Source organism: Phalacrocorax carbo, chromosome 2, assembly GCF_963921805.1.
Source record: "Phalacrocorax carbo chromosome 2, bPhaCar2.1, whole genome shotgun sequence".
NCBI lineage: Eukaryota > Metazoa > Chordata > Aves > Suliformes > Phalacrocoracidae > Phalacrocorax > Phalacrocorax carbo.
This window is the reverse complement of record NC_087514.1, coordinates 599208-615440: the sequence shown is the minus strand read 5'-3', so window position 1 is coordinate 615440 and position 16233 is coordinate 599208. Positions and strand designations below refer to the sequence as shown.

General features: G+C 62.9%; 1 protein-coding gene across 1 annotated transcript; it reads right to left on the bottom strand.

Annotated features, from left to right (window-relative positions):
• Positions 1–3937: 3937 nt before the first annotated feature.
• MAF1 (MAF1 homolog, negative regulator of RNA polymerase III) lies at positions 3938–16143 on the bottom strand. Its single transcript, XM_064441927.1, has 8 exons — positions 15824–16143; positions 11709–11847; positions 10140–10268; positions 9128–9293; positions 8007–8128; positions 7343–7462; positions 6077–6196; positions 3938–5799 (listed from the first exon to the last, which is right to left on the bottom strand). The coding sequence occupies exons 2-8, from the start codon at positions 11789–11791 to the stop codon at positions 5778–5780; spliced, it is 762 nt and encodes a 253-aa protein (XP_064297997.1). The 5' UTR covers positions 11792–11847; positions 15824–16143; the 3' UTR covers positions 3938–5777.
• Positions 16144–16233: the final 90 nt, after the last annotated feature.

The following is a 16233-nucleotide window of genomic DNA, read 5'->3' as shown; positions in this document are numbered from 1 at the left end:
ACCCCATCACCCCCCGCACCCCCCCTAACCCCCGCCTCGCTGTGCTGCTTCACCGAGTAACTAAAGCCTGTCCAAAGCCACCCTCGTTTCTGCTGCCTGTCGATCATTGCATCACAGCACCCGTGGTTCACCGGGCAGCTCGGCGGTCGCCTCTGGCTGTCCCCAGCGAGTCCGTCCCCCTGGGGAGCGGGTGGTCCCGAGGGTCCCTCGCTGCCGCATCCGCAGCCCCGGGGTCCCAGCAGCTCCGGAGCCAGCTAAGTGCCGTCCCCAGGGAGGAGACGACTTTCTCTGCAGGGACGGGCAGCTCCTGTGCCGGGACAAAAACCCCTCGTCCACTCGGGGTGGCACCGCCACGGCGTCGGTAGGTGAGCTCTCGGTCACGGGCGAGGTCTGGCTCTGGCGCTGGCTCTGCCGGGGACGGATGCAGCCGAGGCGCCGGCGGGTTCGTTCAGAGCAGGGCACCCGGTGCCGACGTGCCCAGCGCCGGTGTGCGGGTGACGGGTGTTCCTGGCGCGGGTGACGCGCCTCGGGGGGATCCCGGCTGCCGGTCGGCGCTGGTTTTCTCTGGGAGCACGGAAGAAGCAGCAGCAGCAGGTGTCCAGACTCAGCCGGGAGGGGTTGGATGGAGTTTGTGCGTCCAGATGATCCGCACAAATTCCAGGCGCCGCAGGCAGAGCCCCGTCCTGCAGCTCGTGGGGAGAAACGGCAGAAACCTGGTCGCAGATGACCGAGCTGCGGCGCTGGCGGAGGGCTCTTGCGCGGGCGGGCGAAGGCAAAAGGGACGCTGCTCCTCGCTGGGTGACAAAGCGAGAGGCAGAGAATGAAGAGCCCAAGAGCAGCCATTTCCAAAGCAAACCACCGAGGTCGGGCTCGTTGTAGCGCCCCGGTCCCAGGCGATGCCTGGAAGCATTAGGCTAAGATATCGATTATTTTTTTTTCAAATTTAGAAGCCTGAGACACAGATGCAGTTGGATAATCTCTAAAAAAAGCCTTTTACCAAACCAAGTCATGTGAAGAGAGGTGGAAGCACCACCGAAAGCACTTTGTGAGGTGCAAAATCCAGCTGGCGAATCACAGATACAACAGAGAGGTTTAAAAAATAAGCAGCGTTTGGTCAATAAAGCTGCTTCAGCAAGAGGGGGCTGAGAGTGCAGCCCGGCCCCCGGCCGGGTGGAAAAATAAGTTTTAGGAGACTTCTCAAAGAAACCTCAACCCCACATCTGACTGAGGCGTGACGAAAGCAGAGAAGTTCCAGGGTCTAAAAACTAAATAAGTCGAGACTTCAATATTTAACATGATCCCCCCCCAAACGCTGCAGTGGCTGCACGGAATCGTTAAGGTAGAAGGAAAAACGACCTTAAACTGCGATAAACCAAACCGTTTGTGCTGCTTCAGGCCGGCGCTGGGGCGCTGGGCGGCCCGAGGAGCCCAAACAAGATGGGGGGCGTGGGGGAACCCTCGTGAAGCGCCCCTCAGCGCCGGGCGGTCCCGGCTGACAGCACGGGGGAGCCCTGCAGTTTGCTCCCATGACCCCCAAGCCCGCCAGAAGCAGCCCACCAGCTCCCCAAGCCCCCCAGGAGGTGCCCACCACCCCCAAGCCACCCAGGAGAAGCCCCCCAGCCCACCAGAAGGTGCCCACAAATCCCAAACCCCCCAGAAGGTGCCTGCCACACCCAAGGCCTCCAGAAGAAGCCCACCAGCCCCCCAGGATGTGCCCACCACAACCAAGCCCCCCAGGAGAAGCCCCACAGCCCCCCTAGAAGGTGCCCACCAACCCCAAGCCCCCCAGGAGAAGCCCCCCCCGCCCATGCAACCAGCAGCCCAGCAGCACTGTCCTGCCCTGGTGCCGGCTCCCACCCTTGCCCAGAGGAGCCGTGGGGCCGCCCGTGGCTCCTGCTCCCCCTCCCACCCCTCGGGAGGATGGGCGGCGCTGCCTCCCCTGCCCCGGGACTGCTGAGAGCCCCAGAGCCCAGCTCACCACCGTGCCCTGGGCTATCGCTGCGGGGCGTTCACCGGGTCGCCTTGTGGCTGCTCACATCGGAGGAGAATCAGGAGGACACAGAAATCGGGCTGGATCGCTGGGCCCCGGCGGCATTGCCGTGGAAGCCCCCACTCCTCAGGGACTCGCTGATCCCAGGGTCTCAAACCAAAGTAATTCAGCAACGGGGCCAACTCCAGGAAAACCTGCTTTTCTGGCAGCGGGGAGGTGGGTTTGGAGCCCTTGTGCCGGGCTCGCCAAAGCCTGGGCTGAGTCCACCCGCTGCCTCCAGATCGGTCCGTTTTGGTCTTGAGCTTGGCCTTGGCTGGAGCCGTGCCTGAGCTCTGCTAAACCAAGATTCGCCCTGTTGAGGGCTGGGAGAAGAGGAGCCCCCAGCCCCCGCTAGCCTGGCTCGTGCCGGCGTGCCGCGGGCCGCTGAAGGATGCTGGTGTGGGTGTCTGGCAAGGAAGGCAGGCTGTCCATGGGGCAAACGACGCAGTCACCGCTGGCAGCGATGGACGTACGCACAGCCGGCCCTGTCCTGCGCTGTCGCAGACTTCTGCTGCCCAGATGTGCTGCAAAGGTCGCCTCAGCTCTTCCAGACGACGCCGGGAGCCGCGTCCTTTCGTCTCGTGCGGGACTGGCACCGTACGGCAGGTCATCGCTGCGCCGGGAAGCTCCCGCGCTCCCTAAACCGCAGCCTGAGCAACGCAGCAGCGACCGACGTCCGCCTTCCCGCTGCCTGGGCTGCAGCGCAGCTCGTTGGCGTCCCGCTTTAACACGGGCTTAAACACCGGTCTTCCTCTCCACAAAAGCCAAGCCCACGGGACAACCTCACGCCCCGGAGCGACGGCCGCCTCGGTTGCTCGATCCCGTAGCAAATACGCAGCCGTCGGGAGGAGAAAACTTCCCAGTTGTTGTTTAACACCAAAAAAAGCAACGTTTGGGGTTCGAGGTATCTGACGGGTGATGGCACGAGCCCATCTCTGGGCAGCTGCTCCCATCCCAGCGTTCCCAGAGCGCCGGAGTGCGGCACGCACCGCAGCCTTCGCCAGAGCTGGGATTTCTGGACCCAACGCCAGCTGGGAACATCACCACGAACTCCAGCTTAGAGACCTCCTTTGGAATGAAAGCAGCCAAAACCTACAAGCTATCCAGCAAGTGAAGAGCCAAACCCCCCTTAAATCCGACTCCAGAGAGGATGAAGTAATAAAATAGAGGACAAAGCGGTAACTGGAAGGGAAGAGAGTGACCAAACAGGCAGGGGCGCCCGCTACTGCCACTCGGGAGGGGGTGGCGCGGCAACGACCCCCCGACGGAACCGTGGGGGAAATAAGGTGTTTCTAAAAACAAACCCAAACCCCCCGCTGTGGCAGCGGGATGGGAGCGCCCCGGGTCGTGCCAGACAACGAGCAGTAAAGGCGACGGCTCGGAGACGCGCTCAGCCCCTCCGCCTCCGAGGAAAGGAACGCTGTTTCTGCCACCATTGCTGTGGTCTTTGGTAGCGCCTTCCTGATGGCGTTTGGGAACCAGGACGATGCCGTCGGTCCCGCTCCCGCCAGTCCCACCAGTGGTATTTAATACTTTTATTAACGAAGGAACACGGAGGCTGTTCAGTAAAAGCAGGATGGCGAGCAGGCAGCGCCCGGCCAGCCCCCCGCAGAAGCACCCCCGCGGCCAGAAGCTGGGGGTGGGGAAGGACGCGCTGGTGGCACGGCACGGGGCAGCCAGAGATGCCGGAGGCACCCGCCGGCACCCGCGCGGAGGCAGGGAGCTCCGTGGTTCCCGTCCCAGAGCCCGTCCCAGCTCCAGGGCCACAACAGCCCTGTGGTGCCCACGTCAGGCAGCCAGCCAGGGGGACAGGGGACACAGGCACACCCCCCCATGTGTGACCCCCCCAGTACCTCCCACAGCCCTGACACCCCCGCTGCGGCCGTGGGGTCCCCGAAGGAAGGGGTGTCAAATCACAGAAAAACTTTATTGGTGTAAGGATACATTGCTACGCTGTGAAGTCCAAGTTCCCTGACAGGGGGGAAGGGGGGCAGGCAGCCGCAGCAGCGCGCGAGTAGGGGGGCGAATGATGGAGGAGGTGGGACCGGGCCAAACCCCGCTCCACCCCACAGGGGCTCAGGCGGGCGCAGAGGGAGGTGCGGTGGGCCTGTGAGCCATGGTGGAAAAAGGGAGCAGCGGGCTGGGAGCCGAAGAGCGAGGAGGAAACAAACTCCAACTGAAAAACAGGCTTCTGAAGAGTTACAGCAAGGGAGAGAAGCTGGGAGAGCTGCCGCTGCTGCCAGTGCCCTCCTCTGCGCGCTCAGCCCTGGGGGGAAGGAGCGGGGGTGTCTGTCTGTCTGTCTGTCTGCCTTCCCTCTACGCCCCAGGAGCCCTGCCTTGCCCGGCTGGAGGCTGGAGCCGGGTCTGGAACATCATCTGGAGCCTCTCATCTCCTGCCAGGATGAGGACAGGCTGGGGACGGGGGGAAGCCCCCACCAAGTGCCACGAGTCTCCAGCCTTAGGGCATCCCCTCCACCTTCCCAGCCAGCCCCTTCCAAAAGTGGCTTAGCCCCCAGCAGGAGGAAGGAGGGAGACCCCGCAAGACAGCCGTGGCTGGAGGGGCAGGGGCTGCACAGGCAGACCCCAGTGGGGCAAGGAGCTGTGACACTGGCACTGCCCCACGCAGGCTCCCCTCAGGGGCGGGAGGCGTTTGGAGGCTGCTCCGGTGCTGCAGCAGCTGCGGCTCCTCCTTTGTGCCTGCTCAGCTGAGCCTTCCCTGACCTGCTGAAATACAGGGGCGGTGGGAACCTTGGCCCCAAAACTCTGGGTGCTTGGGTGGAGCGGGGGGCTCACCCCCGCAGCGGCTGGGTGAGGGGGACAAAAGCGTGGGTGGGAGAGGCAGCACCGTGCTCCCGCCACGGGCCGGGCTCACCCCCAGCACTAAAACAGATGCTGCAGCCCCCGGCAGGGGCTGAGCCGGGCCCCGGCACCGTGGCCGCTGCCGCTGCCATGCTCTGGCCCTGCTCTGGCCTCCAGACTGCCAAAAGACAGCTGTGGTTTTAAAAATAACCCCAAAGGAAATCCTGGGGGTGCGGGCCGAGGCGCCTGGTCCAGCGCTCACCCGCAGGGTGGGGACTCCTCTGCACGGGAACCGTGCAGGACACAGGTACCACCCAGCAAAGAGAGAAAAATAAAACAAAACCAACAAAACCAAACTGGAGAAAACCTCTGTGGGAGGGCAAGAGCAAAGCAAACCTCTTTGAAACAAACGGACTCTTCTCTGGGGAAGGAGCGGAGGACAGTTCGTGGGGAGTTCAACAACGCTGCTTCTGGAGGAGGCTGGGCAGAGGCATCCCTCCGTCGCTGCTGGTGCTGTGGACGGACGGCGTTTGCTGGGTCACAACCAGTACAGAAAAGTGCTCGAGGGAAATCCAGCCCGGCTTCAGCGCCACGAGGAGTTTGCAGTTCAGTGCAGCCAACGAGATCAGCGATAAAGTGCAGCAAAGCTTCTCGGAGCTCCCACACAGCTGTCCGGCGAGCCCCGGCCTGCGCTGCCGCAGGCGAGGGGAAAGGGGACGTTGGCCGGCAGCACCAAAGCGAGGGGACGTGTCTTCGGCCAGGAGGACGCAGCTGCTTTCAGTCCGTCGTGCTCCGAGATGCCTGGGGTACTCCAGTGTATGTGTCGGGCAGGGCAACGCCGCAGCGGCTGGGCAGGGGCGGTTGGGGAGCTCGGGGCGCCCCGCCGCGGGACGCAGGCAGAGGTTCGGTTCGGCAGGGCCGCCAGGCACCTCGGAGCGGTTCTGGAAACTCACATGCAAATAACTTGTAACCTGTAACGAAGCACAAGGGCGTTACTGTTCCGCGGCTGCACGCAGGCAGGAGGAGGCCGAGCGGGAGGCGCAGAGCGGAGGCGGCATCGCTGCTCTGTGCCAGAGCACCTCGGCCGTGCCGAGCTCCGAGCCACGCTCCCGAGGTGGTGGAGCAGAAGCTTCAAGGGCCAGCAGGGCAGGGCCCTCGGCCCCCTGCGCCCACGGGAGCCGAAGCCCCTCTCCCCTCGCAGTGGGAGCGGCGGCCGGCACGCCAGGCCAGAGCACCGAGCTCACGTACCTGTCCTCCTCAATGCTGCCGCTCTCGGTGTCGCCGGCATCCCTGTTCTCCTCCGTGTCCTCTTCACCGAGATCCATGTCCAGCTCATTGCCAGCTTCCGAGCGCGTGTACGCGTACCCGCTGCGGGGGAAAAGGGCAGCGCAACGTTAAGCGTCCAGCCAGCACCCCTCCGTGACGGCGTGGCCGCAAGGGAGATCCCGCTCCTCTCTCCAGTGGGCTTAGGTCACAGAGTTATAGAATCATTAAGGTTGGAAAAGACCCCACGGGTCATTGAGTCCAACCGCCAACCCAACACCCCCCAGGCCCCTAAACCGTGTCCCCAAGGGCGGTGTCTGCACGGTTTTTGACCTCCCCCAGGGATGGCGACTCCCCCACCTCTCTGAGCAGCCTCTTACAATGCCTGACCGCTCTTGCAGGGAAGAACTTTTCCAAATACCCAATCTAAACCTCCCCTGACGCAGCCTGAGGCCGTTCCCTCTCATCCTGTCACTGGTGACTTGGGAGCAGAGACCAGCCCCCCCCTCACTCCAGCCCCTCTCAGGCAGCTGCAGAGAGCGAGAAGGGCTCCCCTCAGCCCCCTCTTCTCCAGGCTAACCCCCCCCAGCCCCCTCAGCCGCCCCCCAGCACACTTGTGCTCCAGACCCTGCCCCAGCCCCGCTGCCCTTCTCTGGACACGCTCCAGCCCCTCCAGGCCCTTCTTGTCCCAAGGGGCCCAAACCTGAGCCCAGCACTCGAGGTGGGGCCTCCCCAGGGCCGAGCACAGGGGCCCCATCCCTGCCCGGCTCCTGCTGGCCACACCAGTGCTGACACAAGCCCGGGGGCTGGTGGCCTCCTTGGCCACCCGGGCACTGCTGGCTCATGCCCAGCCGGCTGTCAGCCAGCACCCCCAGGGCCTTCTCCGCCGGGCACTTCCCAGCCCCTCTGCTCCAAGCCTGGAGCCCCCAGGGGGTTACTGGCTGCCATGTGTGCCCCTCGTGCCCGGGAGCAGTGGCCTGGTGCCAGGGGAAGGGCGGTTGCTCCCTTTGGCTTCTCCTTCAGTGACATCTGACTTGGGAAGACGGCGGGAACCGGGCTCTGGTGGAGCTCCACTCTCCCAGCCCTACCTGGCGTGCGGGCACCGGGTGGGCAGTTCCCCGAGCATGTATCTACCGCGCCCATCTCCAGGGCCGGCGGGGACCGAAGGTTCCTCCCCTGCAGGGAGGCGGCTTGTAAAGAGGCAAGGCAATTCTGTTTTAGAGTGACTTCAGAGATGCCGCGTGGCCTGACCTGATGGATCGACAGGTAAAAAAGACGATCCTCTTCAGTCTCTTGTTGTAAAAGAAGTAGTTGAAGGACCAGAGGCTGCCATCCTCTCCAAAGGGGTCCGAATCCAGGTCGGGGTTGTAGCTGTAACAGCAAGCGGAGGCATGAGAAACACCGTGCTGGACTCTGCTCCCAGTGCCAACCCCGTTCCTGCCCCAGCTGCACGTTGGAGGTAGGAAAGGGGGGACTGGGCGAGCTCAGAGCCACCTTGGAGGGCAGAAAGCAGGCAGCAGTGAGCCGGCCTCCGCGGAGCCGGGCAGGGCAGGGTTAGACACAGTTGTCGGCCAGCCTGTGTAGGCGGCAGGAACCACCCCTAGACCCCAGGGCTGGCTTTGGAAGGAGGGCGAGACCCAGCCGGCGCAGCTGCTGCCCCAGGCGCAGATTTCCAGGGCGTGGAAGTTCTGCGTGGGAGGGAACGGCAGCAGCGCTTCCCCCCTCCACAATCCCAGAGCCGGCAAAGTCTAGTGAGGAGACACCCTGCTCCGCTCCGGTGGGAAGTCCTCACTCACATCCAGGGGAGCACGCCAAAACGTCACCTTTTATTGAAAAATAACTGTTTCTCTACAGGCCGCAGCACACGCGAACAGGGCCAGGATCCAGGCCTGGGAGGGACCGCTTGCCCCGTTACCTGTAGATGTCACACTCCGAAAGACAAATCTCCTCGTCAACGGCGTCCCACAGGTGTGGCTTCAGGGCGTTGAAATCTTCCCGAACGGCAGAGAAGAGGCTGCAGTTGACAGCGTTCACCACCTGGAGAGACCGAGCAGGGCCCCTGAGAGGAGCCAAGGAGCCGCTGCCCGCCTGCCTGCCCACACCTCCCTCCCACGCAACTCGTCCTCCCCGTCCCACCGCCATCGAGAGGAGATGCCAGAACCAGACAACGGCCATGGAGGGGGAGAAGGAAGATGGCCGGGCACTGCTTGCTTGCTAGAAGCAAGGAGACAGGCAGCACAGCTGGAGAGGGAAAACCCGCCAGAGGGTGTTCAGGGCACACGCAGCCCTAGTCTCTCCTAGCAAAGAGCATGGTAGCTTCCTCTAAGGCTCTCTGCAAAGAAGGCAAACTTCCCGTCAGAGAGGATGCCTCCTGCTCCATCTGCCTCCTAGACAAGGGCAGCCTCGCTGGACCCCGACAGCCAGGAGGCAGACAGACAGCCAGAGGCTCTGGCAGCTGCCGTGAGGGACAGTGCGCTCGCGGCAGAAGCTGGGAGGCCCTGCAGAGCCACCCCTCTGCTCGGTGTGAGGTAAAGCAGCGTCTGGCCACCAGCACGCCGGGCACAGGGATGAAAGCTCCGGGCAGCAGAGCAGGAAGTCCTCTGCAGGAAGGACTCGGGCCACTGACACTCCCCTCACCCTTCCTTCCTCCAAACACCTGCCCTGGGAAAGAGTGGTCTAACCAGGGCTGGCTTGGAAAACCCCACTCAGGAGGGGCTGTTCCCGAAGAAGAGCGAAGAGCAAGGCTGCTGATGATGATGGAAAACACCCCAGGATGGCTGTCGGAAAAGGTGCCCCACAAACCTCTTCCCGGGAAGGATGAGGACTGCCTCATCCTAGGGCTGACACTGCCGGAGGAGGGAGCAAGGCATGCCCTGGGAGCAGCTACCTGGGATCATCCTGTGCTCCCTGGAGAAGCAGAGGCTCCCCCAGCAGACCCACACTGCCTTCTCTGCGAGGACAGGAGCAAGCAGCACGGCAGGGCTCCCAAGTGGGGGCACAGGACCTGCCCTGGCGCAGGGCACTTCGCTCACATACCCAGTTGAGGCTCGGCTCCCGGCTGAACTCGTGGCTCTTGGCAGCACTGAAGTCATAGTCTGGGCGGAAGGACTCGTTGAGTGTTGCTATCAGGTAGAAGAGGGTCTTGCGGCTGCATTTGTCGCTCAGGGGTCCCTCCTCGTCACCGCTCTGACTTTTACTGAGCCTGAGAGGCAGAACAACAGGGTTAGCTGTGGTGTGGCACGGCCTGGACCAACACTGAACACAAGCTAGGAGTGTGCCCAGGTGGCCAAGGAGGCCACCAGCCCCCGGGCTTGTGTCAGCACTGGTGTGGCCAGCAGGAGCCGGGCAGGGATGGGGCCCCTGTGCTGGGCCCTGGGGAGGCCCCACCTCGAATGCTGGGCTCAGGTTTGGGCCCCTCGGGACAAGGAGGCCCTTGAGGGGCTGGAGCGTGTCCAGAGAAGGGCAGCGGGGCTGGGGCAGGGTCTGGAGCACAAGTGTGCTGGGGGGCGGCTGGGGGAGCTGGGGGGGTTTAGCCTGGAGAAGGGGGGGCTGAGGGGAGCCCTTCTCGCTCTCTGCAGCTGCCTGAGAGGGGCTGGAGTGAGGGGGGGGGTCGGTCTCTGCTCCCAATAACAAGCGACAGGACAAGCGGAAACGGCCTGAAGCTGCACCAGGGGAGGTTTAGATTAGATATTGGGCACAGTTTCCTCGCGGCAAGGGCTGCCAAGCGCCGGCACAGGCTGCCCAGGGCAGCGGTGGAGCCCCCATCCCTGGGGGTATTCTGAAGCCGTGCGGACGCGGCGCTGAGGGATGCGGTTTAGTGCCGGGCTTGGCTGGCTTAGCGGTGGGGCTCGAGGACCTGACAGGTCTTTTCCAACCGCAGTGATTCGATCATTCTGTGTACAAGCAGTGCAGCCAGCCCAGGGCCACGGAAATGAGGCCAGCCACTGACGGCAGGCCATTCCCTCCACAAACCCTGACTCCCCACCGGCAGACACGCTGCTGCCTCCGGTGTGGAGCACAGCAGACAAGTATCCCCAGCCCTCCGTACCTGCTGGGGCTGATTCCCGTGGTCTGAGGAGGCGACAGGGCCTCCAGGACATGCGGCTGACCCTCCTGGCAGAACTGTTTGAACATGTGCTTGTCATCACCAGCCATCTTGCACGAGTAGCTCTCGATCCTGCAGAGACACACAGCACCAGGCGTCAGGCCACCCCAGCCACCAGCACGGCAAAGGTCCTGGCCCAGCACCACCGCGGCGGTGGGGACTCGACGAGGCAGCAGCACAGATCTCCAGTCCCCAGGAGCGACCTTCCCCACACCATCTGCTCTTAGCTCTGCGCAGGGCAACCAGGGCTGCCACAAACCCCTTTACTCGCACGTATGTACGCACGGAGATGTAGATGCTTAGCCCAAGGAGGCATAGAAGAGGCTGGCTGAGCTGAACTGCTCTTCCAGGGACACCAGAGCCACCCCAACAAGCTCCCCATGGCACCCTACCTTACTGCCAGAACTGGGAGCTCAGAGGAGAGGCAGAAAGGTGCCCTGTCTCAGCACAGCAAGCCAAACCAATGCCAGCGGTAAGCCCGAAAAGGATCCCTTCAGCCAGGACCAAAAATAGACCCACAGCTGGCGAAGGACCAAATCTCTTGCAGCCGGCCCAGCAGAAGGAGCTCTCGCTGCTGCCCCGAGCCGAGATGGCTGCCAGCTCCCGAGCGCCGACGCGTGCCGCGCAGGCAGAAGGACCCCGTCAGAGCGCAAAGCTTTTCCGAGTGACTCTAGGTCCCATCGCCCAGCTCCAACAGAACAGTTGTGGGTGACAGATGGGACACAAGCTGGCAACATGCGCTCACAGCCCAGAAAGCCGAGCATCTCCTGGGCTGGATCCAGAGCAGTGGGGCCAGCAGGGCGAGGGAGGGGATTCTCCCCATCTGCTCCGCTCTGCTGAGAGCCCCCCGGAGCCCTGCGTCCAGCTCTGGGGTCCCCAGCACAGCACAGACACGGGCCTGTTGGAGGGGTCCGGAGGAGGGACATGGAAATGGTGCGAGGGCTGGAACCCCTCTGGTGGGGAGAGAGGCTGGGAGAGGTGGGGTTGCTCAGCCTGGGGAAGAGAAGGCTGCAGGGAGACCTTCTTGCCGCCTTCCAGTACTTAAAATAAGTATAAGAAAGATGGGGCCAGACTTTTTAGCAGGGCCTGCAGCGACAGGCCAAGGGGCAACAGGTTTAGACTAAAGGGTGGGAGACGGAGACTAGATCTAAGGAAGATGTTCTTTACTGTGAGGGTGGTGAAGCACTGGCCCAGGTTGCCCAGAGAGATGGTGGATGCCCCGTCCCTGGAAACATCCCAGGCCAGGCTGGAGGTGGCTCTGAGCAACCCAACCTGGTGGAAAATGTCCCTGCTCATGGCAGGGGGTTGGACTGGACGATCTGTAAAGGTCTCTTCCGACCCAAACGATTTGACAATTCTATGAGTCAGCAGCGATCCCCCCTCCGCTCCAGCAGGATCGGGGATGGGCCTCGACGCTGCCGGACTGCGACGCCTTCTGATGCTGTTCTCGGGAGGAATGAGGGAAAGCAGCCCTGCTCCCCTGGCAGACAGCGGGCAGCTGCTGGCACTCACCTGCCGATGATGTGAGCATCTCCCGTCTCCACTGTCAGCTGGGAGTTTATTGCTTCAAAACTTGAGTTCTCCAACAGCTTCATTGTCTCAGCTTCTGGAGCGATTCCCTGCGCGACAGCTGCTGCAAAACGTGCGTATCCTGCAAAGAAAGAGTTCCTTGCAGCTGGGGAAGGAGAAGCCCGAGGTCACGTGGCAGGGCTGCTGTTTGGCCAGCTCTGTCAGGACCTGTCTTAAGGGTCTTTTGCACCCTAAGCAGTCCTACTCCCCGCAGGCAGCGGAGAGGCAGGGCAGCAGGGAAGCCGGGAAGCCGACATCTCTTCTGGGCAGGGGGAAAAGGAGGGATGACAGCCCCAGACCGGCGCCCACCCCTCCCCTCTGATCCCGTCGTTGGCTACACGAGTAAAAGCGAGCTCACCCGCAGCACTCCTGGCGCCCACCGTGCGCCGGGTGTCGTGCCCGCATTGCCTCCGCTGGCCTTGCCAATGCTTCAGCAGCGTGCTCTGCCAGGGAGTTCCCAAGCTCCCCTCCTCACTTTTGAAGGTCACTGGCCCTTTTTTGGCCAGACCGTTCTCCCTCAAAGCTGGCGAAGGGCATGTGGCACCCGCTCCGCCGAGGGCTGGGGGCTACACGGATGCCCTGGGGTGGTCTCTGGCAGCAAGACCAGGGTGGCCACGGCAGCCCCTCGGGGAGCTGCTGCTCCACGGTCTGTCAGAGCCCTTGGCCCAGCGCAGGACCAACACCGGGTTAATGCTCCTCCCAGGTGCAGGGAGGACGGCACCCTTGGGGCAGAGTTGCCCCGGAGGGACAGGGACGGACAGATTGCTGGATGTGCAGGGGGAAGGCGGTGCCGGCCCCAGCCCACGCTCCCTCCCCGGCTCTGGGCCTCTCCGGGACTGTAACAGGAGAAGCTGTAAACAGGCGGGGGAGTGGTGCCAGGGCTCTCAGGAAGCCGTGCCAGGGCTCTTGAGAAGCAGTGGCCTCTTCCAGGCCTCGCAGGGAAGATACACCCCCCCACCCCGTCCCAGGCACCACAACAGGCTCGGAGAAGGAACAACTCCCAGCCCTTCAGTTTCAGGACTGCAAGCGTGACCACAACACCACACCACCACCGTGAGAAGGGATGCTCTTACCGTGACATGACCCGATGTCACCAAACCACAACACGTGCAAGCCAAAGTGACGCTTAAGCAAACACAGTCTCTACGAGGCAGCTCCAGCATCTCCCCCAACCCTGAGCCACTGATCAGAACAGCCCGAGCTGAATGATGCTGGCAAACCCCCCGCCCCGTGACCAGGAGAGCAGCAAGCAGCTCTTCCCACACCCCAGCGAGCAGAAAATGGCTCTGCAACCCCCATCTACCATCAAATATCGGCTGTCGTTGCCATCAATAACCCTCCAAGTGGGAAGGAAATTCCCCAGGCGCAGATGAGTGGCAAGTTCCCACCACCTGACATGCTTTCATGCAGTTCTCTGGTTTCTTTCAGCTTGTTAAAGCACTGATATTTGGCCTGTTAGCCCCCCAGTCTGGGGAAGGCTTCCACATAGGGGAAAGCCAAGTCCTTCTGCAGCAGCCCCTACGCAGCCTGACATGTTCTCTCTGCTGTGAGCAAGGGGGACAAGCTCAGGAACAGCCTTGGGAAGACGAAGGAGGGAAAGTTGGGGAATCAAATGCCAACCCGCAAGGCACAGGGGCAGAAAGCAGAGCATTTGCTAGAATATCCTCATGCCAGAAGCACATCGCCCTCTGACAGCACAGGGAGCAGCCGGCGCACACCCTGACGCCCCGTCAGTGATACAGAAGGCACTGGGCAACTCGAGCCTTCGCAATAAAACAGCAACCCGGAGCGGTCGCACTGCTCAAGTGAGGACGCTGCTCTGAAACCGTGAACTGACGGGTCTCTTGGACGCCAAAACCTGCCCCAACCCCTTGTTCTGCAGGGAGAGCTTTGGACCAGAGCAGATCTAGCAACAATGAGATGGGAAGGACTAACGCAAGCCTTTGGCAAGCAAAAGCTCACCTTGCTTCCAAGGATTGCTTCGCCCCCAGCGGGGATTTTACAGGATATGAATTTTCTTGCCCCAGCACAGGTGGAGCCGCTACTTTGGGCAGCAGAATAAAAGCACTGTCAACCCAAGGTGTGGTCAAAAGGTGTTAAACGGGATGTTCAACCACGCTTTGGCACCACAACATCCACTGGAGCCGAGATGGATCCTTCCTGCTCCACGCAGTGCCAGGCAGGCAATGCCTGCCTCCGAAACCATGGCTTGGTCACCTTCCTTGCCCCGGCTGATTAAGCACGCAGCAAACATCGCCAAGGGGGCAGACTGAGAACACCCCAACAGTTGTGTCAGTCAATTTTAAACTGAAACCAGCTTAATTGAAAGGGTTTTGGATATCACTGGGTTCATGGTGTATCAGCCATGACACAGGAAGCCACCCCATGTAAAAGCTGGCAGAAGGAGAGCCTAGGTGAGGTGACAGGTGCCCTGAACTGCTAAACCTTGGAAAAGAAAAGAGCAAAACAGACAATTTAGGGTGAATGAAGTCAGCCAGGGAATATCAGCTACATCCTCTGGTGGGGTCCAGCCCTGCGCTATGCCTGGGATGACAGGATTGGCCCCGACACCCGCTGTGTTACCTGAGAGGCAGGCAGGCATGGGGGCGGAGAGGGACCCCAGAGAAGGAGATGAGGAGGAGGAATCATAGAATCATTAAGGTTAGAAGAGACATCTAAGATCATCAAGTCCAACCGCCAACCCAATAATGGCCAATGTCCAATGTCCAAACCATGCCCTGAAGTGCCATGCCTATGTGTATTTTGAACACCTCCCAGGGGTGGTGATGCCACCACCTCTCTGAGCAGCCTGTTCAGGAAAGAAATTGTTCCCAATATCCAATCTAAACCTCCCCTGATGAAGCTTGAGGCTGTTCCCTCTCACCTGTCACTGGTGACTTGGGAGCAGAGACCAACCCCCCCCTCACTCCAGCCCCTCTCAGGCAGCTGCAGAGAGCGAGAAGGGCTCCCCTCAGCCCCCTCTTCTCCAGGCTAAACCCCCCCAGCTCCCTCAGCCACCCCCAGCACACTTGTGCTCCAGACCCTGCCCCAGCCCCGCTGCCCTTCTCTGGACACGCTCCAGCCCCTCCAGGCCCTGCTTGTCCCGAGGGGCCCAAACCTGAGCCCAGCATTCGAGGTGGGGCCTCCCCAGGGCCGAGCACAGGGGCCCCATCCCTGCCCGGCCCCTGCTGGCCACACCAGTGCTGACACAAGCCCGGGGGCTGGTGGCCTCCTTGGCCACCCGGGCACTGCTGGCTCATGCCCAGCCGGCTGTCAGCCAGCCCCCCCAGGGCCTTCTCTGCCGGGCACTTCCCAGCCCCTCTGCCCCAGGCCTGGGGCGCTGCCTGGGGTTGGGGTGACCCAAGGGCAGGACCCGGCACTCGGCCTTGTTAAACCTCACACAACTGGCCTCGGCCCATCGATCCAGCCTGTCCAGGTCCCTCTGTAGGGCCTCCCTGCCCTTGAGCAGATCGACACTCCCGCCCAGCTTGGTGTCACCTGCAAACTCACTGAGGGTGCCCTCGATCCCCTCGCCCAGATCATTGATGAAGACACTAAACAAGACTGGCCCAGCACTGAGCCCTGGGGAACCCGCTCGTGCCCGGCCGCCAGCTGGGTTTAGCTCTGTCCACCACAGCTCTCGGGGCTCGGTTATCCCGCCGGATTTTTGCGCCCCCGAGCCATGACCCTCCCGCTTCTCCCGCAGGGTGCTGCGGGTGCCGGGTCAGGGTGCAAAGGAAGGAGGAGAAAATGGAGGCGGCTGCAGGCGCTGCCCTGTCGCTCGGGGGGTCCCGAGAGCCGCCCCCGAGGCGCCGGGGCCCCGACAGCCCGCACAGCCCCTCACCGGGCCCGGGAAGGGCCTCCCCCCGGCCAGCCCCGGCCCGCCGCCGCCCTGGGGTAACGGGGCCGAACTCTTGCGGACTACAACTCCCAGCGTGCCCCGCGCGTCCCCGGACCGCCAGGCCGCCGGGCGGTCCTGCCGCGGTGCACGCTGGGAGATGTAGTCCCTGGCGGTCCTCGGAAGGGATGGGAGGGGGCGGCGGTGGAAGCGGGCTTACCGGCGTTTCTTTCTCCGGGTCCCGACGGGGCCTTCTCGCCGTAACGGCTCCTTCAAGCTCGGGGCGTTTGTAAAGGAAGGCGTCTCCGGGAAAAGCTCGAGGAGAGAGCGTGTGCCTCGGCCGCCGTCCGCCGTCTGGCGCCGGCCCACCGGGCCTCCGCCCACCTCGACATGTCCCCGACGGCTCGGGAGGGAGCGGCTGAGCGAGGCCTGGGCGTCTCCCGGGGCTGGCGAGCGAGCGAGCGGCCGACCCTCTCCTCCGGCACCGGACGGCAACGAGCGGCGAGGCCCCACCCGCAGGCCGTCCGTCCCGAGCGGCGGCCGACAGCCCGCTCCTCCCAATTGGCGGGCGGACCTGGCAATCGTCGCGGGCCTCCTCTTCCGTTGGCCGAGAGGGACGTCAGTCAGGAC